Source organism: Lutra lutra, chromosome 9 (assembly GCF_902655055.1).
Source record: "Lutra lutra chromosome 9, mLutLut1.2, whole genome shotgun sequence".
In the NCBI taxonomy this organism is placed as follows: domain Eukaryota; kingdom Metazoa; phylum Chordata; class Mammalia; order Carnivora; family Mustelidae; genus Lutra; species Lutra lutra.
Window position 1 is genome coordinate 34,962,154 of NC_062286.1, and position 23,285 is coordinate 34,985,438.

Sequence of the window (23,285 nt, forward strand, 5' to 3'; positions counted from 1 at the left end):
GCAGAGGGAGAGACTCTTCAAGCAGACTCCTTGCCCAGCACAGAGCCTGCCTCAGGGCTGGATCTCACACCTAGAGATCATGACCCAAGCCAAAAATAAAGAGTCAGACACTCAACTGCCCAAACCACCCAGGGCTCCAGAAATTCTGTATTTTTTTAACGCTTAAATTTTGCTTTATCTTCAATGGTCCCTTATTTAAAAAAAAAAAAAAATCCTCAGAGCATTTGTTATAATGCCTTAAAGTAACAACATTTAAATAAATTTATACAGATTGAGAAAGAGGGACAATTTGTTTAAAAGCCCATTGTAGGGGCACCTGGGTGGCTCAGTGGGTTAAGCCTCTGCCTTCAGCTCAGGACATGATCCCAACATCCTGGGATCGAGCCCTGCATCGGGCTCTCTGCTCAGCAGGGAGCCTGCTTCCTCGTCTCTCTCTGCCTGCCTCTCTGCCTACTTGTGATCTCTGTCCATCAAATAAATAAAATCTTTTAAAATAAATAAATTAATTAAATAAAAGCCCATTGTAGGGGCACCTGGGTGGCTCAGTCGGTTATGCATCTGCTTTCGGCTCAGGTCATGATCCCAGGGGCCTGGGATCCAGCCCCACGTGGGGCTTCCTACTCAGCAGGGATCCTGCTTCTCCTTCTCCCTCTGCCCCCTCCATCCTGCTTGTAGTCTGGTTCGATCTCTCATTCTCTCTCAAATGAATAAATTTTAAAAACTTTACAAAAATAGTAATAGAATAATAAAAGCCCACTGCATATTTTACTATTTGCTAAACTTAATGTTTATCTTTGTAGAGTCTGAAAAATTCTGCTTTCTTGTTTACTTTCACTTATTTAAATGACCTATATAAAAATAAGTATCTATTAAATTCAACAAGGTCCTTAATCTGGTTGCTGGGATAGGAGTCAAGGGTCTCTACACCTCCCCCGCATTCCCAGCAGAGGGGCCATTGCGCGGAATCCAGTAGGATTTTCAGCCAAGCACACAGGCCCTGGAACCAGACTCGTGGGGCTCCCAGGGCTTTCACATTCCTGGGACCTGCAGCTAGTCCCCTGACTGCTCTATCGCCTGACCTGTAACCTGACCTACTAACAACCTCCACACGTTTTGCCTGGCTGGCTCAGTCAGTGCACACAACTCCTGATCGCAGGGCTTTATGTTTGAGCCTCATGTTGGATGTAGAGATTACTTAAAAATAAAAAATCTTCAAAAATAAATAAGTAAAGCAAATCACATGTTGCTGGGCGTATACTGGGAGCTCTGTAATATTTATTTCACCGACTCCCACCTTGAACATATGCGAAGGTGCTCACAGATGACATGCAGACTACCCATAATGCTTCAAAGAGTTTTTGCTTTAAAGCAGCAAAAAGAAAAAAGGCAGTGTTCCTCTTTCTCTTCAAAACATTACATTGGGGCGTCTGGGTGGCTCGGTCGTTAGGCGACCGCCTTCAGCTCAGGTCATGATCCCCGGGCCCTGGGATCGAGCCCCACATTAGGCTCCCTGCTCAGTGGGGAGCCTGCTTCCTCCTTCTCCCACTCCCCTTGCTTGTGTTCCCTCTCTTGCTCTCTCTCTGTCAAATAAATAAATAAAATCTTAAAAAAAAAAAAGGTTAATGCACATTTTCAGTAAATGAATAAAGGGGTAGGTAAAACCCTGTCATGGAGTGTCCTATGAAGAGGGATTATATAAGACCCAAAAGCTTAATGCTATCTTCCCGGTGTTTCAGTATTATTATTTAAGATTTAAATGCTCCTTGGCATCCTGTCCCCTTCTTGTAAAGTTACTCAACAAGTCACTCAGGAAACTGCCATCCAACTTGATGCCTCATCTGTGACTACCCCCATTTCCTGACACTTGGTAATGCTCTCTTGACTTACTGACCTCTGGCAATGTGGTCCCCCAAAGCCATCCTGGCAGGTCTCACCTGCCTCTGACTCACTCAAGTACAGGGCTCCCCAAACCTTCTGCTCATGTGACTCCTGAAAGAATTTAGAAAAACTATATTATCTCCCTGGGACATTTTTATGATGATACAATAATTTTTAAGTCAAAACAGTTGCAAAACGTGCAAATTCTTGCATGTTGCAAATACTGACATTTTTTAAATGAAGTGGTTACCACACTTTGAAAAATTACCGAATGGGGCACCTAAGTGGCTCAATCGGTTGGCCATCTACCTTCGGCTCAGGTCATGATCCCAGGGTCCTGGGATAGAGACTGGCATTGGGCTCCTTGCTCAGCAGAAAGCTGCTTCTCCCTCTGCCTGAAGCTACCCCTGCTTGTGCTCTCTCTCTCTCACTCTCTCTCTGTCAAATAAATAAATGGAATCTTAAAAAAAAAAAAAAAAAAAGAGGGGTTTATTCCCTTAAAAAAAAATTATCAAACGAATCCAAATACTGTAGTTTTGATACAACCTACCAAATCTCATTAAACAAATACACTGACAAAGTTTACATTGTTAGTTTTTCTCATAAAACTTATATTTCGATTCTGCTTCTCTCACATAATTTTGCTGATGTAATATATTTCTAACACTTGAAAAAAATTTAAACATTATATAATCTGAGATAACAAAAAATGCTTATATCTTAATTTTCTTAATTTCCATTGGATCCGTAATTTAAGTTCCTGTGTTAATTTTTTTCATTGAGTTGTCATTACAAAATACAACATATAATAAAAAGTAAAATTTTATTTGTGAGCTGTATCTTTTAATGAAATTGATAGGTTTCTTTCCTTTTCACTTACTTACTTCATGTCTTTGTAGCAGATGGATATTTTAATCCAAATTAATAAATCATGTCATGGTAGAATGACATAGATTAGCATCATTTCAATTCCTATCTTTGTTTCTACACATAAAAGGGCAGAGAATTCTTACCTAAACAATTAGAGGAAAATGGAGAGAGTTGTATTATAGGAACGTTATTTGATTCTTTTACCTCCTTCCAAGTGTATGCAAAAAATATCACATTTTGATCTATTATCATCTATCATCAAAAAGATTTTACAGGGGCTACTGGGTGGCTCAGTCTTTAAGCATCTGCCTTCAGCTCAGGTCATGATCTCAGGGTCCCCGGATCAAGCCCAACATCAGGCTCCTTGCTCAGTGGAGAGCCTACTTCTCCCTTTCCCTCTGCCTGCTGTTCCCACTGCTTGTGCTCTCTCTCTATGTCAAATAAATAAATAATATCTTTAAAAATGAAAAATTTTAAAAAATTTTTACATCTATATAGTATTTCTACAGAGAAGGTTTCACTTGAATATAATTATGAGAACATTGGAGCATCTGGGTGGCTCAATCAGTTAAGTATCTCACTTCCACTCAGGTCATGATCTCAGGGTCCTGGGTTGGAGCCCCAGGTAGGGCCCCATCCTCAGTGGGGAGTCTGCCCCTACCCCCATTTGTGGGAGAGAGCACACACACACGTACTAGCACACGCGTGCTCTCTCTTTCTAATAAATAAATAAAATCTTTAAAAAAAATATGAGACCGTCAGGCAAGTTCAAATTCAGGGACATCTATAAAACAACTGGCCTAGAGTCTCCAAAAACTCCAGTGTTAAATAATACCCTGAGTGTGATCGCTATTTTGTTAGATGGGAAAATGTCTTTATTTGTAGCAGCTACATACAAAAGTATTTAATGACGGAGTGTCAAGACATTTGCAACCAACTCCCAAATTAATAATGATTCTAGATAAAGGCTGTTCTTTGTATTATTCTTGCAACTTTCCTATAGGTTTGATATTTATAAAATTAAAAACTGGAAAAATTGTTTTTAATAATCTATCTACTGTAGAATCAATTACGTTCTTGAAATTTGCTGAAAGCAAAATTGACAACCACTTAACTTGCAAAAGGATTCGTTGCCCATCATTAGAATCATCCACTTTCTTACTTCCTGGGAGGTACTGCATTAAAAAAAGCACTTAGACCAAGACTTATTCAGCAGCTGCCACACAGCAATTATTCCTCTACTTTTCAGAAACCAGTCCTAAATCTGGTAATATTAGCGAATGTTGAGATATTAAGATATCTTAATACGTCTTTGTCAATATAACATCTTGTTTTATTTTAAAGTTCATTTACTTATTTATTTTAGTAATCTCTACCCCCTACGTGGCACTCGAACACATAACCCCGAGATTAAGAGTTGCATGCTTTTCTGACTGAGTCAGCCAGGCACCCCGTCAAAACAACATTTTAAATTAAATATTTATATCTTATGTGCTTTAAGTATATTTTCACCAAAACCTAGGAACTGCAAACTTATCTCATTCAGCTTTTGGAACATGTCCATCATGTAATTGAATCTGCAAAGCCAATCTTCACTGTCAAACCAATCATTCAAATCAGATGTACTTTCTTAAGGAACAGACGGATTTATTTTTTTCAATTCAAATGATGTGTAAATGCATTTCCCTATGACAACCTTCTCCACGTTTGAATTTTAAGACAAAAGTAAGGAAAAAGAAGGAAGAGAGGGAAGGAGAGAGAGAACTGAAAAATATATATAGGACAGCTGAATTTTCTTATCTGTTTCTGCACTCAGTATGTTGTTTTAAAGTACATAAAGAGAATTCAGCCTTACAAAAATATGTCGTTGGAAAAAGAAAGTTGAAAAAAGAAAGCCTTTTCTGATAATTGTGAATATGCTTCTTTGATACTACCCCAAAACTCGAGAAAAGCGGGACTTTTTTCAAGATTTGCTGCAATATGGAAATAATTCTTGTCACTGAACTTTTGGTATTCGGTAACATCAAAACCCCTTAGTCCCTCAGACACCCGGGATGGATCTTTTGCTGGTTTTGTAACATCCGGTGTTGGGTCATTTAGGATGTATTGGTTACTGAATTATGTAGATCTCCCAAATGTTAACACATTTCATTCTATATTTTAAAAGTCACAATTACTAATATCACTACCAACCTCACCAGAAAAATTAAGAGCCAGAAGCCAGCAAGTACACAGTGGCAGACTGGAGTTTTTCAAGTACCTAATTTTTACTTGAAAGCTCTAATTTTAGGGGTACCTGGGTGGCTCAGTTGGTTACGCCTCTAACTTCAGCTCAGGTCATGATCCATGTTGGGCTCCATGCTCAGCGGGGTGTCTGCTTCTCCTTCTGCCTCTGTTCCTCTCCCGCGCCCCACCCCCAGCTCTCTCTCTCAAATAAATAAATAAAATATTTTTTTAAAAAAGAAGCTCGGGGGAGGGGGTTGGGAGAAGGGGGTGGGGTTATGGATATTGGGGAGGGTATGTGCTATGGTGAGTGCTGTGAAGTGTGTAAACCTGGCGATTCGCAGACCTGTACCCCTGGGGATAAAAATATATGTTTATAAAGCTGTAAAAAAAAAAAAAAAAAGAAAAGAAAAAAGAAAGGATGAATACCCAAGTTTTGTAGCAACATGGACGGGACTGGAAGAGATTATGCTGAGTGAAATAAGTCAAGCAGAGAGAGTCAATTATCATATGGTTTCACTTATTTGTGGAGCATAACAAATAGCATGGAGGACAAGGGGAGATGGAGAGGAGAAGGGAGTTGAGGGAAATTGGAAGGGGAGGTGAACCATGAGAGACTATGGACTCTGAAAAACGATCTGAGAATTTTGAAGGGGTGGGGGGTGGGAGGTTGGGGGCACCAGGTGGTGGGTATTGTGGAGGGCACGGATTGCATGGAGCACTGGGTGTGGTGCAAAAATAATGAATACTGTTATGCTGAAAAAATAAAGAATTAAAAAAAAAAAAAAAAAAGCTCGGGGCAGCTGGGTGGCTCAGTGGGTTAAAGCCTCTGCCTTCGGCTCAGGTCATGATCCCGGGGTCCTAGGATCGAGCCCCGCATCGGGCTCTTTGCTCAGGAGGGAGCCTGCTTACCCTCTCTCTCTCTGCCTGCCTCTCTGGCTACTTGTGCTCTCTGTCTGTCAAATAATAAATAAAATCTTAAAAAAAAAAAAAAAAGAAAGAAAAGAAGCTCTAAATTTTAACAAATACTGTCCTATTGTTTTCCTTAAAGTGACTAACTCACCTTGCTCATTTATGAGAAAACGTCTGCTACACTATATACTGAAGTCTGAATAGCCACAGTTTGTCAGTTGTTCTGTCAAATAAAAATGTTGTTTCATGAAAAAAGCTGCTAGTGCAGCTTGCAACTCATTCAACTGTACACGTACGCTCCCTCGAGACAGCCAGCATTTCAGTATGCTGCAGAAGTGCCTTCTGTAACTTCCCATTTCATCCCCTAAGATACTTAAAAATATACACTTAAGGATCAGCTGTGATAAAAGCAATCATTTTGACTGCACTGTCAAGGGCTTTCCTGGTGACAATTTTTTTTTTTTTTTAAGCTGTGACGTACATGGTGGCAGAGAATACAACTACTAACACTGTTTGGTGCCCCTCCACTGTCTCTGTTCTTGCACCTGACATTCTGGGAACACAGGGTCTTCCCTAGACTTCAATGATGTCTCACCTTCTTCTCTCACCATCAGTGACTCCAGTGCTTCTTCTCACTATATAGGAAGCTGCTGCACAGCAAGGGCTGTCCTGATTATGCCTCAAGGCCAACTGAGTTATACCCTCTGTTAATGATGATGACTCACTTCCTTTTTTGAAATGTCCTTCCCATTCTGTTTCCGAAACGATCATAACCTTTTAATATATTACACAAATGCAGCCCCTGATTTAACAGGACCTACACCTTGCGAATCCCAGTTTTGGCCACCCATCCCGTCCCCAGCCACCTCTCACATGCATCAGTGCAGAGGAAACCAGTAAAACTAAATCTGTAAACTGAAATTAACACACAGTCCCTAACTTGAAAATACATGATTTCCCACACCAACCGTGAATACTCAAAAAAGTCCCTGCTGTACCAGAACTCTCATGATGGAATAATGAGCTCTGCTTAGGGGAAGTATCTTGGGAAAATAGAACAATCCGTGAGTCAGGGTGGGCCTCCTGAGATCAGAGGGCAGCATCTAGCATCAGGCTGGTTTAGAAGACAGCAATCAGCAACCCACCCTCCACCCTCTATCTGCTATCCTTACTTTACAAAGGGGGAAGCACCAAGGCTTAGAAGGAACGTGCTCGAGGGCACACAGCTGGACAGGCCAAAACCCATAATGAGACCATTCTACACCAAGAGTTGACAAGCTTTTCCTGTAAAGAGCCAGAGGGTAAATGTTGCAGGCTTTGCAGGCCATATCATCTTTATTGCAACCGTTCAACCCCACCGAAGCTGCCGGAGAGCTGCCCCAGACAACATGTAAACAAATGAGCGTGGCTGTGCTCCAATAAAACTCTATTTATGGGGGCGCCTGGGTGGCTCAGTGGGTTAAGCCGCTGCCTTCGGCTCAGGTCATGATCCCAGGTCCTGGGTTCGAGCCCCACATCGGGCTTTCTGCTCAGCAGGGAGCCTGCTTCCTCCTCTCTCTCTGCCTGCCTCTCTGCTTACTTGTGATTTCTCTCTGTCAAATAAATAAATAAAATCTTTAAAAAAAAACTCTATTTATGGACACCGAAATTCGAATGTCAGATATGTCATAAGCCAGTATGCTCCTTTTGAGTATTTTTCCACCATTTTTAAAGTTAACAAGCGCGGCACTTAGCTGGCTCAGGTGGTGAAGCACGTATCTCTTGATCTATCTCCAGTTGTGGGTTCGATCCCCATGCTGGGTGAAGAGATCATGTACAAATGAAATATTTAAAAATAATAATAAAAGGGGTGCCTGGGTGGCTCAGTCGTTAAGCGTCTGCCTTCAGCTCAGGTCATGATCCCAGGGTCCTGGGATGGAGCCCTGCATCAGGCTCCCTGCTCGGCAGGAAGCCACCTTCTCCCTCTCCCACCTCCCCAGCTGGTGTTCCCTCTCTCACTGTGTCTCTGTCTGTCAAATAAATAAAATAATAAAATAAAAAATAAAAAAAAAATAAAATATGAATTTGTAAAAACCATTCTTAGCTCAGAGGCTGTACAAAAAGAACATGCAGTGGACCTGAGTTGTCGATGATGTCAGAGGCAAACCCGACCAATTACAATAATTACTTCACACAGAAAAAGAAAAAGGAAACCCTGCCACCACAACCCAGATCAACATGGCAGCTAGTGGCCTGGACACAGGACTCTAGGCAGCAAGTTGACTGTTAGGTGTGATGGTGGTCCTGACTGGCCTCACTGGCTCCACCCTCGCCCCCTAGAGTCTGTCCTCCACACTGAGCCCAGAGCGAACTTTGAAAATTTAAAATTAAATCATGGCTGCCTGGAGCAGTTGTTTGGCTCCACTGATGAAGCATCTGACTCTTAATTTCAGCTCAGGTCATGATCTCAGGGTCGTGAGATCGAGCCCCACACTGGGCTCTGAGCTGGGCGTGGAGCCTGCTTAAGATTCTCTCTCCCTGGGCGCCTGGGTGGCTCAGTGGGTTAAGATTCTCTCTCCCTCTCTCATCGCCCCCCCCCCCCAAAATATATATATATATATATATATTCTTAGATGGTGTACCTATAAGGCTCTGTAAGGACTACATTCAGGGCACCTGGGTGGCTCAGTCAGTTAAGCATCTGCCTTTGGCTCAGGTCATGATCCCAGGGTCCTGGGACTGAGCCCTGCATCAGGATCCTTGCTCAACGCGAAGCCTGTTTCTCCGTCTCCCTGCCGCTCTCCTTGCTGTGCTCACTCTCTCTCGCTATCTCTCTCTGTTAAATAAATAGACAGATAAATAAGTAAACTACATTCTCCCATTGTCACTATCACCCCCAATTCCCTACCACTCTGCATCCTTGCTGTTCTTCCAGGAAAACAACAGCACACCTGCCTCAAAGGTTTGTGCTTACACACCCTAGGCTTGGAACTCTCTCGGCCAGATACTTCCATGGCTGCCTCTTGTATCCCTCCCAGGCCTTGTTCAACATCCATCACCTGATCAGACAGGCCTTTCAGGACCATGGCTCACACTCTATAAACCCCCGATTCTGCTTTGTTTCTTCATAGCACTTATCGCTATCTGCTACATATTTATTTATTAGAGTAGATGGATGGCTCATGAGCACAGGGACTCTGCTCTGTTCACTGCCTTATCCCCAGCACCCAGAACAGTCGCAGATATACAGGGGTTGCTCAATAAATGTTTGTTGAGTTTAATGAATCAATGAATGGAATGCCATAAAACCATTTGCAACTGATTTCTTAAAATATAACCTGCTCATAGGTTGAAGGCAACTTATAAATACACACTTTCCAGTCAAAAATGAAAATGTGGGGCACTTGGCTGCCTCAGTTGGTGGAGGGCTCAGCTCTTGATCTTAGGATTGTGACTTGGAGCCCTAATGTTGGGTGTAGAGATTACTTAAAAATGAAATCTTAAACAAAAAAATAAAATGCTATTGTATTCACATGGTTCTTTCAGATGTATAATCATTTAAAATACATGTTGAGGGACTCCTGGGTAGCTCAGGGGGTTAAGCCTCTGCCTTCGGCTGAGGTCATGATATCAGGGTCCTAAGATCAAGCCCCGAACTGTGCTCTCTGCTCAGCAGGGAGCCTTCTTCCTCCTCTTTCTCTCTGCCTGCCTCTCTGCCTTCTTGTGCTATCTTCCAAATAAATAAAATCTTAAAACTAAATAAATAAATAAATACATACTTAGTGACTGCCCATATGCAAGGCATGGAACTACACGTAGTGAAGCACAGAATTTCTGTTCTCAAAGAACTTGTAGACTAAAAGGACACTAAGACATTCATAAGCAACCTCAAGAAAAGAGAGACCATGAGAAGGGACCCAGTACAGGGAAAGATAAAGACCTAAGGAAGTTTGGTTTCCTCCTGAGGGCTCGGTCTTCATTCTCTCATTGTCTCTTCTGTGTGAAATCCCCACTGATGAGGGTACAAGCCCAGAGGAAGGTAATGAATTAACTTGAGGGAGGCCTCCTGACTTGGGAGTCCTGGGTTCTTTCCACCATAACATTTTCCTTTTGATTTTTTCTTTTTTTTTTGCCTGAGAAAGTCAGATGATTGCCTCAATTACACACTTCTCTGTCAGTAGAGTGAAAGCTGAGGAGTCCTTGCTCACAGACAAAGAAAAACCACTTATGTATAACTTTTCCAAACACTCCGAGAGAACCCACCAGTTCATGACTGAATGATGAACGCACACAGAAATGTTTTGCCTATTGCTTCATCTGATTCATCTGCTCAGCCAAAATGCCTGGGTTTCTTTCTTGGCCGTTCATGGGCTCCAGCTTTCTAACACATTTCTTACTCCCTCAAACACACCATCAAGACATAATGCTTAACGTGGTATGATGACACTTGTACCTCTCTGTGGTAAAGTTCACTGAGCTGTACCCTTTAAAGGTGAGCTCAACAGTATGTGACCTCTATCTCGATAAAGTGGTTATATTTTTTAAAAGGTGGTTCTTTCCAAATGTTTGCTATTACAGGTTATTAATGTTAGCCCTTCTATTGATTATTGCTTATTATTATAATAGTCATTATTATGAATAAAGAGTAATGCTGAATTTCATAGTTTAGAAGGAAATTGGGTAGTATCTGTCAAAAAAATTTTTTTAAATTTTTTTCTAAAGGTTTTATTTATGTATTTGACAGAGATCATAAGTAGGCAGTGAGGCAGGTGAGGGGCGGGTCGGGGGAAGCAGGCTCCCTGCTGAGCAGAGAGCCTGATGTGAGGCTCGAGATCCCAGGACCCTGGGATCATGACCTGAGCTGAAGGCAGAGGCTTTAACACACTGAGCCACCCAGGCCCCCTCAAAAAAAATTTTTTTAAACACAGTCCTCTTGATCCAGCTATTTTTCCACCTAAGAGTTTATCAAACATATATACTCATACCAATTTACAAAGATATATGAAAAAGGTAGTTCTGTACCACTGTGCACATTTTTGAAAAACAGGAGTCAAACCAAACTTTCCACAGCAGTGTGGAGCAGGGATGTGGGAATCAAATACCAGGGCACCACTTGCCCATCTGTGAGCCATTTCACCTATCCAAATCTCAGTCATAAAATGGGGACAATAACAACGCCACCTCCCAAGACTATTAGAAGAGACTCAGGTAACAAAATATATGTAAAAACTTAACAAGCTAGCTAGCATGTATTAATAATTAAACAAATATTACTATGAAAGCCATCGCTGTTACTGACAGGACAGATGCTTGTTGACTGAATTGTGGCCCACCCATACAATCAAACACTCTACAGATTTTCAAAAGAATGAGAAAGATTTCTATCAACTGATATGGGAAGAGTTCCAAGATGTTGAGAAAAACGCGAATTGTTGAACAAGATTATAGAACAATCCCGGTTATAAATTTTTAAAAAATATCCATATAACATAAGCCTGGGTGACTCAAGTCGGTTGAGCCTTGGACTCTTGGTTTCCACTAGGGTCATGATCTCAGGGTGTTGAGATCGGCCCCCTATGGGCTCCCTGGCTAGTGGGGAATCTGCTTCCTCCCTCTCTCTCCCTCTGCCCCTCCCCCGTTCATGCACTCGCACGCTCTTCTCTCTAAAATAAATAAATAAAGCTTTAAAAAATCTACATAATATGTATATATAACCTATACACATACGTGTGTGTGTGTGTGTGTGTGTGTGTGTGTGCGTGTTCATATGTGCATTTCTGGAAAGAATACCTAGAAATGGGGTAATGGGATTGAGGAGAAAAGGACATGTTTACTCTTCACTTCATAATACTTAGAACCATACTTTTTTGCAGTGAGCAATTTTCATTAAAAAAAGAAAAGAAAAGAATAACATTGAAAAATATTACTTGCTTACTAAGGGAGAAAAAAAGCACCTTGATTAAAAAAAGGGTATTGACAAAAGAAAGTTTCCACTGAATTCTAAAATTGGCAGCAGATAGAAAACCCTACACATATTAAAAGAAACAGTCCACTGTGCAAGAAGAGAATTTTACTGAGATCCAGGGCTATGTTCAATCCTATCACAGATCTATTAATTACCTGGCTTCTGAAAATATCCACCTTATCTGCAAAGTAAAAGCACTGAGACTTTCACCTTCAGTTTCAAATATTGCTTTTTATTTTTAAAGTACTTAAAAACCTACTGAATTTATATAATAGTGACCTGATAGGCAATAGAAGTAATACAATTGATTTTTAAATTTTCATCACCTGGTGTTTCATTTTGATTATATATTTCATTTTTTAAACTTGGGCTAAAAATAACACTGCAAAAAACTTGAACATCTTTACATCTCTGCAGAGTCTCACTACTGTAACACAAAGCAATACAAATTAAAGATGGAAATTCCAACATGAAGCAACTTTTAGAAATAATTTCTAAAGAACAAATTAAAATTACAGCAAGACTTTGCACGATAAAGAGATTTAAAACTCAAAAGAGAACACTAGGGCTGAGACTGGCTGAGGGGACGGAAGTTCAGAGGCAAGGGACCAGAAAGTAAAAGGGATCAGTACTTTGTATCTGACCCATCCTTCTCAAAGTTCTGACTAGCAGAGAACATCTTTTTATGACACAGGCTAGCAACGCTGAGTGATTTTAAAAGATGAGTATGTTGGGGCATCTGGCTGGCTCCGTCAGAAGACAGTGCAACTCTTAATCTCGGGGTTTTGAGTTCAAGCCCCATTGTTGGGTATATAGATAATAGATAAATAGATAAAGTTGGGTATAAAGAAAATAGATGGATAGATAGGTAGATAGACAGATGAAGTTCAGAAAGAAAAAGGAGTATGCCTGTATGTTAAAATGCCAAAAAAAAAAAAAAAAAAACTCATCTCCTTAGCAGTGTCAGAATGATACTCAATGGTCCTTGAAGACAAACTGCCTGAAAAATCTGTAGTTTGTCTTTCTTATCAGTTAGATAAAACAGAACATCAGCATTCTCAGATTACCAGAACTGGGGCACCTGGGTGGCTCAGTCCTTAAATATCTGTCCTCAGCTCAGGTCATGATCCCAGCATCCCAGGATAGAGCCCCACACTGGGCTCCCTGCTCGGTGGGATGCCTGCTTCTCCCTCTCCCCACTCCCCCTGCTTGTGTTCCCTCTTCCACTGTATCTCTGTCAAACAAATAAGTAAAAATCTTTAAGATTACCACAACTGTCCATAGGTGAAGGTTGTGAATGCATTTACCAACGACCTTTAACAGAAGTCCTCTTGATGAGATGGTGTGGGTTGTACAGAAAGGAAAATGGCAAATGGTCCCTCTCCCACTGACTCTCAAAAGATTCCCTCCTCCAGATCCTTCTCCTCACAGTACCCCCCCAAAGTGAGAAGCAGACCCTGTAGAAAACAAATGGACTCCCAGCTCATGACATGTGGCCAAGCCAGTTAAGCAGGAGGGACCCCACGACCAGTAGCCTTAACTGCTTCACTCAGTAAGACCTCACACTTTTCCTAGTATTGGTGGATGAGTCACTGTTAGGAACATGATAAAGACCCACATATCCACCTGAATCCAGTGACTTCTCACCACCTCCACAGCGATGCCCCTAATCAAGCCCCACATTCTCTCACATGTCATGTCTTACTATTTCTGCTGTTGCCCCTGATAGGCCTCTGCCTCCTCTAGAATCTCATCTAACCACCTCTTGCCCTTAGACTAACTACTAGCCCACATGGGCTTTCCTTCCATTCTGGGGACAAGCCAAGTTCACGGTCATCCAAGAGCTTCTGCTTTTGCTGTTCCCTCTGTCAAGAACACTCTTCCCTTCTTCTTCCAAGGCTGAGTCTTTCTCATCAGTCTGGTCTCCACTCAAGCCACCTCCTCACATCCTGTGCAAGGGGCATTCCTGCTGCATTCTATACCCATATACCCTATTTGATTTCCCTTCACAATCTGAAATTCTTATTTATTTGCTTCCTTTGCCGTCTGTCCTCCCTTTCTACTACCACCACCAGGCCACCAATTCCATGAGGAGGAACCCCATCTTATGTGCCCCTGAAGCCACACTACTGGGCACAGTCACCAGAATCAAAAAATAATTAAAATCTGCTTATGGTAGAAGGTTCAAATGTGCAAAAGCCAGGATGACTTGAAAGTGTCCCCTAACATATTTTCTGACATCAAATATTGCAGGATTGTGTATTTCTATTACATTTCAGTCTATGTTAAAAAAAAAATAGTAAGGCAAAAATAAAGTAAAGCTGCTAGATATTTCTCCAGTACAGTATGGTAAAGATCAGAAGTATCACAACACTTTATGGTGTTTGAAAAAGCATGTCCTCCCACACATTGCTGGCAGGAGTATAAAATGACATCAATTTTTTGGAGAGCAATTTGGAATTATCTATGTAAATTACAAATGCACATGCCCTTTGAGCCTATGTCTTAACTTTCGGGAATTTATCCTATGGACAAAAGCAAAAATAATGTACCCATACAGGATATTCACTAAAGCATTTCTATAGGTGAGACAACATAAATAAATAAATAAGTAAATAATTTAAAGGTTTTTTTAAAACAGTGGAATATTATGCAGCTGCATAAAAGAATCTGGTAGCTCTTTATAGACTCATACAGAACAGTCTTCACGGCATGCTTGCTGATTTAAAAAGCAAGTTTGGGGACAGTGTTATTGCACTGTTTTTGTTATTGTTTTCTTGTAAATATTTATGATATGCTTATAAATACACAGAATGTCTGTAAAATGACACACAAAATACAAACAACTTTGGTTACATCAAGGAAAAAGAGAAAAATGCCCAGGAGATGGAGAAAGACTTGCTTGTGTAGCTTTTAAACTTTAAACCATCATTTGATTATTACCCTCAGAACATATCAATTTAAAAGTGTCATAGTCATACACAAAAAGCTTTCAAATTATTGATTTGGAAGACCTCTCGAGATTTCTTCCAAACTTTGAGATTGTATGCTATTCCAAAATTTCAAAGTTTAATAAAAAGAAATGCTATGCTTGTCTTTATTCCTTTTCCACAATCAGTACTTGATGAAAGAATCATTCTTGGATTTAATAGGCTTTTTTTTCTCATTTCTAGCACAAAATCCCATCCTCCTCAACTAAGAGTTCCACCAGCTGAAGTCCGCGGCCTTACCCCAAACAGCTCTTCAATTTATGCAACAGAAGACATATTCCTGGAAGGTTATAGTCTAAATTGTAACATAAACAGTAGACTTTTATTGTGCCAGAATAATTTTTTTCTAAAAGATGCTGTCATAATAAATAGGATAGGAGAATTTAGCTGCCTTCTAGGGCTTTTCGTCTCCTCTAGTTTAGGAGCTAGGGCATGTTTACATGTAAAAACAACGATCACGCTAGGAAGGATATTATAGATGGCAAATACATAGTACTAATAAGCAATCCCTCAAGAAATTCAGAAGGAAACATCACATCTAAAGTAGGCAGGAAAAGCTTCAAAAAAGAAACAGAATCTGTGGCGCCTGGGTGGCTCAGTGGGTTAAGCCTCTGCCTTCGGCTCAGGTCATGATCCCAGGGTCCTGGGATCGAGCCCCACATCGGCTTCTCTGCTCCGCGGGAAGCCTGCTTCCTCCTCTCTCTCTGCCTGCCTCTCTGCCTACTTGTGATCTCTCTCTCTGTCAAATAAATAAATAAATAAAATCTTTAAAAAAAAAAGAAAGAAAGAAACAGAATCTGAGTTGGGCTTGATGGATGATCCAATTTCAACAGGCAAGGGACTGCAGAGGAAGGAACGTTCAGGGGGTTTGGGAACAAGTGAGCAGGCCAGTCTGGACAAAAGGAGGCTGCAAGTGATAGGAGTGCTCCTAGCTCCTGGAAGCCCACGTAATCAGTCCCTGACACCCGCCTCTATCCTTCCCAGGCCCTGGAATAATTATGAGTCTTCCTAATATTTCCGAGAGTGGTCATTCTTCTACATTCTTACCACCTCCATACAATCCACACCCCCATTCCCACCCTCTGCAAAGGTCTCCAAACTCATCCTCCTGTTTCCCATCTTCCCCATTCCCAATTCACAGTACACAACTCATGACATTTGTTATTTTATATGCATAACCCACTCACCTCAAACATGCCAACCACTAACTACTGCCTACAAAATAAAATCATTCTCTTTCTCAGTCGAGGCCTTCTAACATCTGCTCTCTATCCACCTCTCACTCCATCACTGGACTCACACTCCCTAATATGCAAATTTCATGCCTATGCCCCTGCTGTTCCTTCTACCTGGAAAATACTCCTTTTTATGTTCTCACGCGGAGCACACGTAGTGGTAAAGACTGTGTATACTACAGTTCATATAAATGACACCCCCCACCACCACTGATGAGCAGTGCACAATCTCGGCAACCTTCCAAAAATGACTTGTTTCCATGCTCCTCCCCCACTGTGAAGGCCAAATTGTGTCCCAGAACAACTCAGTTGTGATCAGTTTGCCTCTGATTCCTACATCACCAACTTAACACCATTTCTTTATTTAAAAAAAAAAAAAAAAAAGTTACAATATTTGGAATACCAACAGTGATTTGAACACAGCAGCTACTCCAAAATGATGCTTGCAAATGAAGACAGGACTAGTTAAGAAAGGCAGATTGTGGGGGCAGCTGGGTGGCTCAGTCAGTTAGCATCTGCCTTCAGCTCAGGTCATGATCCCAGGGTCCTGGGATAGAGACCAGCATCTGGCTCCCTACTCAGCAGGGAGCCTGCTTCTCCCCTCTCCCTCTGTTGTTCCCCCTGCTTGTACTCTCTCCCTTTCTCTCTGTCATCTAAATAAGTAAAATCTTTTTTAGAAAAGGAAAGAAAAGGAGGGGAAAGAAAAGAGGGGCAGATTGTGGTGAAACCATAAAGACCCTTAAAGGCCAAGAAAAAAGTTTTGGCTTTATCTGGCAGACACCAAATATAGTCAGATGATCAGAATGATGTTTCAAAAAGACTAATTGCAGCAACAAGCAGCAAGCAGGGTTTGAGAGACTATTGTCGAAGTGCCCGTGTAGAGGCCCTATCAGTCAGAGGGGGCCTATGGGAGGCTCCCCTGTGACTTTCAGCCTCCTCAGCTGCTCACTCTCCTTCAGCTTATCTGTCTGGGATTAGAGGTTGGCTTTCATATACCTACACTTGGGAGAGTGGAGCTTAAAACTGGACCTTTAAGCCAAGAAAAACATGCTTTTGCCTGAAATATCTGGGTATCTAGGAAACAGTTCTGACTTGGATAATTGCATACATATATAAAATACACACACACAAATCAAGCATCCCTCTTCTTCTTCCTTCACTTCTTTTGCAGTCCCAAGAAGTCTAACTCAATTCTTCTGTTTCCTTTGCTAATGTAGCTTGAACTTTCACTAACCTTAGAATTCCACAATTACTAGTGAATCATTTCTGGGCCAGCTATGGCTCATTTTCCTATGGTCCTCTAGAAGAATCAAGGGCACTTATGTATTTAGATATATAAATTCATTTCATTGTACTGATGGAGTACTAAATAAGTAATTCTTCTCTGTAAATCAAAAACTCAGAACATAATGCATTAAACAAAATTAGTTCACTAATGAATTTCCTTTTAAAACATGTATCTTGGATTTCATGCCAAGATATCAATATATCAGTAATGGACTCTGTGGTACTAGACAATTTTATTTACTACCTCTTAGTTTAAAAAACAATCTTCACTCTCCGAAGGAAGAATATTATGTGTAAGTAATGCACTCAACCTCACAACACATATCATTGGAAACATGCACATGTCTAACAGGGGAAGATTATCAGGCACAACCTAATTTTAAAAATGAATGGAGGAAAAATAAATAAATAAAACAAATAAAAATGAATGGAGGGGGCCACTTAAAACAATATCAAAGGGGTGCCTGGGTGGCTCAGTCCATTAAACATCTGACTTCAGCTCAGGTCATGATCTCAGGATCCTGGGACCAAGCCTCACATAGGGCTCCCTGCTTAGCCAAGAATCCGCTTGTCCCTCTCCCTCTGCCCCTCCCCACGCTTGTGCTCTCTCTCTCCCCCTCAAATAAATAAAAAAATGTTTAAGTTAACAAAAAATTTTAAAAAATCAAAACAGTATACAATTTTGTGTTTGTGCCCAAAGAGACTGTCTCCCTTGAAAATCCAACTTTACTGTTTATTCCTCCTGTCAAATATGCAAAATAAACTCACTAGTACTAAAAACACAAGTCTGTTATCTCTATTGAAAGGTAAACACGATAGAAGGAAAGATTCAAATATTTTCCTTGCATCCTAATAAACTGAAAAGAAAAGCTATTAACTACTCCAATACTGTTTCTGGATTTCGGGCAGTTTAAATGTTTCTTCTTTTCCAAGGTAGTGATTTTTTCCCCCTCCCTATACTGAAGATCCTTCTGAAAGTCACAGTGTGTATCTTTGGTACTAAACGATGGACAGGTGCTTTGCTAACTCCATTGGAAAAGAAAAGAGAAAAGGGCACAGACATCCATTATTCAGTCTATCGTTAAGTTAATCTCCTTTATAACAATTCCATTAAAGTACATACTTTGCAAAGTGTATGCAACGTGTGGCCACCATAATTCACCATAACAAGACTTCATCTTTCCAAACACCAGCACAAATTGGCAAAAATTCAAGCTGCTCTTAGCCCAAGGTTAAATTGTTGAGTACTAACAATAAAAGTTTTAGGGACATCCAGTTAACTAGTTGCTATTTGCTCCAAAGTAAACTAAAAGATGGGGGAGGCTTGTTTATCTCTACTTATCCCTCCCCAGGCCTGGCGATTCGCCCTCATGAGGCGAATCTAGTGTATGGACCACAGCCACCTGGTGCCAGGAAAATAGGAGCCGGGAGTGAAGAGCCAACCCGTCCCCTGGCTGGCCTCGCTGGGCCCGGAACCGGCCTGGCTCGGCCTCCCCGAGGCAAAAAGGACGGAGACGGGACCGACGGACGGGACGGACAGAACGCGACAGGACGGACGGGACGGGCAGAGAAGCAGTGCTCCTACCCGGAGGGCTCCCTCCCAGGGCCGGCGGAGTACCTGCTCCGGTCATCCAGGCTGCGGTTGTCGGCCGCCGCGGCGCGCCAGTCCGGCAGGGTGCTGGCGCACAGCACCACCATGGACACGATCACGAACACGACCGACACGCTGGCCAGGATCTGCGCGGCCAGCGACGACGTAGGCTCCTCGAAGGTCCGCCGCATGCGCTCGAGCCAGCGGCGGGAGGGGGCCGCCTCGGCACCGCCAGGTCGCGCCTCGTCGCGGCCCAGCGCGCCCGGCTCGTCCGCCGAGTAGAAGGTGTAGGTGTCGGACATGCGGTCGTCGAGGCGGCGCTGGCAGCAGTACTCGAGGTGCGCGCCCTCCAGGCCCCAATAGATCATCTCGTTGTAGAAGGAGAGCTCGCACATCCGCGGCGCGAAGCGCAGCTTGCCGTGGCCGCGCACGTAGAGCAGGATGAAGCCGAAGGCCTCCGAGTGCCGGTCGAAGAAGTACTCGTTGCGCTCGCGGTCGTAGTCGTCGCACACCTCGAGCACGTCGCGCTCGGAGCGGCAGCCGTGCAGCCGGCTCACGCGGCGCAGCGGGAAGTCCTTCAGCAGCTCCCGGGACAGCGAGTACCGGGCGCCGCCCACGTTCAGCACCACCGAGGCCGCCCTGCTGCGCCCGAAGGTCATGGCTGGCCACCCCGAAGCCCCGAGGCCCGAGGCCGCCGCCGCGCGGGGCCTGCCTGCAGTTGGCCGACGGGGGAGCGCGCCGTCGGGGCCCGCGGACCGGCTGGCCGGCTCTCGCTGCGGGCTCTGCTCTTGCCCTTCGCTGCCCCGGAGACCCCTCGGCTCCAGTGTCCTCGGCAGCCTGGCGTTGCTGCTAGCGACGCTCCCTCGGCGCGGCGGCACCTGCAGGTGGCCGGGGAGTCCCCTCAGGCGCCAGCGCTGCGCGCCCACTGGTCGGGATCAAGGCTGTCAGCGCCCGGGGATGCCCCCCTGCGAGGCCGGAGTGTCCTTTCAGACCGTGGCGCGGCCCCCCAGCCCCCGAGGGGCGCGGGCGCCGGGAGGAGGCGCGGGTGCAGGATGGCTCCCCGTCCCCGGCGCTCCCTCTGGCCGCGGCTCCAGCAACCGCCCCGCCGCCGTCCAGAGGCGAGAGGCAAAGTGAGCGGGTTCGGAGGCGGCGGAGAGCCGGCTCCGCGAGGCGGGGGCGGGGCCTCCTCGCGGTTCCCCCTCCTCGCCTCCCTGCTCTGCTCCGCTCACCTCCCTCCGCGCGCCGCCCTCTTCTTCCCACCCGCGCCCGCACCTCCCGGGCTCGCGCGCCTGGGATTCCCCGGCGCCCCGCCCTGGACCTCGGGCTCCCCGCCTCGTGACGCCGTCCTCCCCCTCCCCTCCCGCCCGCCGCGGCCAAGAGGGGTCCGGGAGCCCCGGGGCGGGGGGGAGGTGCGAGGAATGGGGAGAGGGCAAATCCCCGCGGCCAAGGTGCCTGCTTCCGCGTGCCGCCCCGGGCCATCAGGGATGACTTGGGCAGCTCCCGAGGGCCCTTTTAACAGCCCCCGCCCCCACCCCCAGGAAGGCGACCGGAGCGTGAGGAGGGATGAAGACTGGGGTGCAGGATTTGAGGGGCGGGGACAGACGGCGTTTGGAGAGCTTTTTCCAGAAACTATCCGTAACCCAGCTCGGTTTCTGAGACCGCCCTAAGGGATTTCTCAGAGAAGGCACCCCAGCGATTGGTTTTCTTGCCGATTTGCTTTTCTTCTCGCGGCGCGGAGACCCACGTACCGCGTGCTCCGAAGGCGGCCGCACACCCCAGTACCCAGGCTCGGTGTCGCCCTCCCGTCTGTCCTCCCGAGGGGGAGAGCGGCCCTAGCCCCTGCCTTCTGGGGCGCGGGTCCTAAAAGGGTGTCTACGCGTAGCGCGCCTGGACCACCCCCCCCCCGGGACGCTTCCCGTAGAGTGGGGTGAAAGTGGGAAGAATCGCTCTGCCACTGGCAAGAACTAAATTTTCCCGTAGCCTTCGTCTGCGTCCTCCTTTTCATAATGTCTTGATTTCCCCTATGCACCCCAGAGCCGGCTGCAGCACCGGCTCTCGGAGCTCGAAAAGCCCTTTAAGTCTGCTCAGAGCGAACTCCCCTGCGCTCGGGTCTACGCCCAGGGAGTGGGTTCCACTGGCAGGGGTTATTTTAAACGACATTCGACATCCGACACCCGCAGCCCAGCCCGCGCCTTGCCCGCCAGAGGCGAAACAGGTGAGTTATAAGGCAAACTATGTTAAATGCAAAACAAATGCTGGAAGAAAAAATAAGGGTGGGGTGGGATGGGATGCGGTCATCTGACCTCAGAGTAACCCAGCTGGTTACTGGGAAGGGTTTTCTTCGCCCTTCACTTTCCATAATTTTGTAGGATTGTCCCATGCCCACTAGAGGTCACCATAAAGAGTCATTTTGCTTTGATTCTATTGCGGATTCCTAGCTGAAAAGCAGACACCTAAAAATTGAAGTGCTGTCCCTCTTCTCAAAGTAAAATCACTCTGGGTGGTTTCTTAAAGAATGGAAATATCTATGTGTTGTTTATCCCTGGGCTTGGATAACTTATCTTAAGAGCACTTAATGTGATTAAAAGCTCAAAAACAAAAGTTGTGTATTTGCAAAGTAGCTACTAACCCAGGAAAACATCCTGAAGGAAATAAGTTTCAAGATAGCGTGGAAGGAGGTGATGGTCATGAGCTGGCAGAGAGAAAGGGCAGAAAAGCATTCCAAATAGCCGAAACTCAGATGTAAAGAATTAAAGTCTTTAAGGAAAGCTAATGCATTTGCTTGGCTCGGAGGACCCGGATCTCCACAGCAGAATTTAGATTCCAAAGTATAAGTAATGGGATGCCGAAGGTTTTAATAATAGAAATGGCTTGATGAAAGCTTTAATCAGAAAGATTCTTTTGCCGTTTAGTTTATTCTATGGAGAAGACCCATTTTTGCAACGTGGGAATGGGAACCCCTTCCCCAAATCTTTGTACATGAGGAAGAGTCAGGTCTTTCTTTTTTTTCTCTCCCCGCCCCGCCCCCCTTTTTTGAGGAAGGGTCTGTTTTGAGAAACAGGGAGACCAAGGACTCAGCAGGGCTTGAAATGGATTTGTTATAGGATATGAGGATGGAGAAAAGTTTGCAAATGTAAGCGGAGAAAAGAGCCTGGCTTCCCACCAGCGAGAGCCAGTTCCTCGGGGAGTTGTTAAAAATACTTTCTCGAAGCATCTCAGCAACAGAACACAGAACAACTATTTCGTTGATTATTTGCTCCAACGTTATTTATTTCCTGTGTTCCCTATCTAAAATGCCTTTAAAGTCTGTTGAAGAAATGTCACTTTTTAAAATAAATTTGAGCTTAGAAAACAAATTAATTTGATGATAATATAATTTGTGCCTCCTGGGTATGTTTTCATAAAAAATTTTTAGAGAGATAGGTTTAAATAACTTCATTTGTTTCAAAGTAATATGTTTATTTGATTTTAATATCATCAACCACTACTACAGTAGCAATACCCAAATCATGTTCTTTTTTTTTTTCCACCAAAAAATCCTCCTTAACACGGAACAGCAAGATGCAGAAATGATTGGCTTGTCTCAATATAATCCGGTTTAGAAAGTATTCTTAAAAACTGCTCGTAGAATTATTAAAAATTCTATTCCTTTGTACTTTGAGAAGATTATATGGAGAATTATTTCATCTAAATTCTTTTCTGGATTCTGGATGACGTTTGGGGCCTTCATATATAAATCTTTAGAATGCATTAAAATTTAAAGGCACCAGGCAGAATTTTAGAGTTTGAAAGAACCGGGAGATTTTCTAGTCTCAAATTATCAACCTTTATTTAGGCAGGAGTAACAAGTTTTCTGAGATGCAACTGTAACTGGAGAGATGTGGCTTGGTTTCCCTTAGCAGCATCGTGGTCAAGACCAGGCTGCAATGAGGTTTTCTAGTTCCAGACCCCAGTTCCTCCATCTGCGGGGCCTGCCTTGCGGCCACAACCTTCCATCTGATCTCTCACCACTAGGCAGCTCTTCTGTTCATGTTCATCAAGCCGTTCCTCAAGTTCAGAGCCTAAAAGGACTGTAGATCTGTAGAATTACAAAGTGTCCGAATAAGGGACTCCAAACTGGTTATTAGGTCCCTCCCTAGATTAAAATTCTGGCTACGCAACTTATTGGCTAAGTGACCAGGAACAAATTCTTTGAGCCTCAGTCTTCTCATCCATAGAATGGAGGTAATGAGACTATATCACGGGGTGGTATGAGGGTTGAATGAGGGGATGTGGGGGTGGTATACGGCTCAGTGAATGATACTGACCAAATCACACTCCGTGTGCACTTCCCCTAGCCCAGTCAAGCCATGCCC

General features: G+C 43.9%; 2 protein-coding genes across 13 annotated transcripts in view; one reads left to right on the plus strand and one right to left on the minus strand.

Annotated features, from left to right (window-relative positions):
• The window catches only part of KCNG3 (potassium voltage-gated channel modifier subfamily G member 3), a 103,908-nt gene extending 84,234 nt beyond the window's left edge, over positions 1-19,674 (minus strand). For 11 of the 12 annotated variants that reach the window (XM_047744941.1, XM_047744946.1, XM_047744944.1 and 8 more), the window contains exon 1: positions 18,925-19,674. In XM_047744941.1, the coding sequence (XP_047600897.1) occupies positions 18,925-19,589 (665 nt within the window). In that variant the 5' untranslated portion in view covers positions 19,590-19,674. The remainder of the gene's footprint in view (positions 1-18,924) is intronic. The other variant, XM_047744950.1, reaches the window with a different exon arrangement.
• On the plus strand, positions 19,672-23,110 carry LOC125108723 (translation initiation factor IF-2-like). Its single transcript, XM_047744954.1, has 2 exons — positions 19,672-21,145; positions 22,766-23,110. Exon 1 carries the CDS (start codon positions 19,983-19,985, stop codon positions 20,595-20,597), a length of 615 nt encoding a protein of 204 aa, XP_047600910.1. The 5' UTR covers positions 19,672-19,982; the 3' UTR covers positions 20,598-21,145; positions 22,766-23,110.
• Positions 23,111-23,285: the final 175 nt, after the last annotated feature.

What these genes read in the sequence shown, in the direction of transcription:
- LOC125108723 (XM_047744954.1), top strand. Translation starts at nt 19,983, where the DNA reads ATGGCTCCCCGTCCCCGGCGCTCCCTCTGGCCGCGGCTCCAGCAACCG.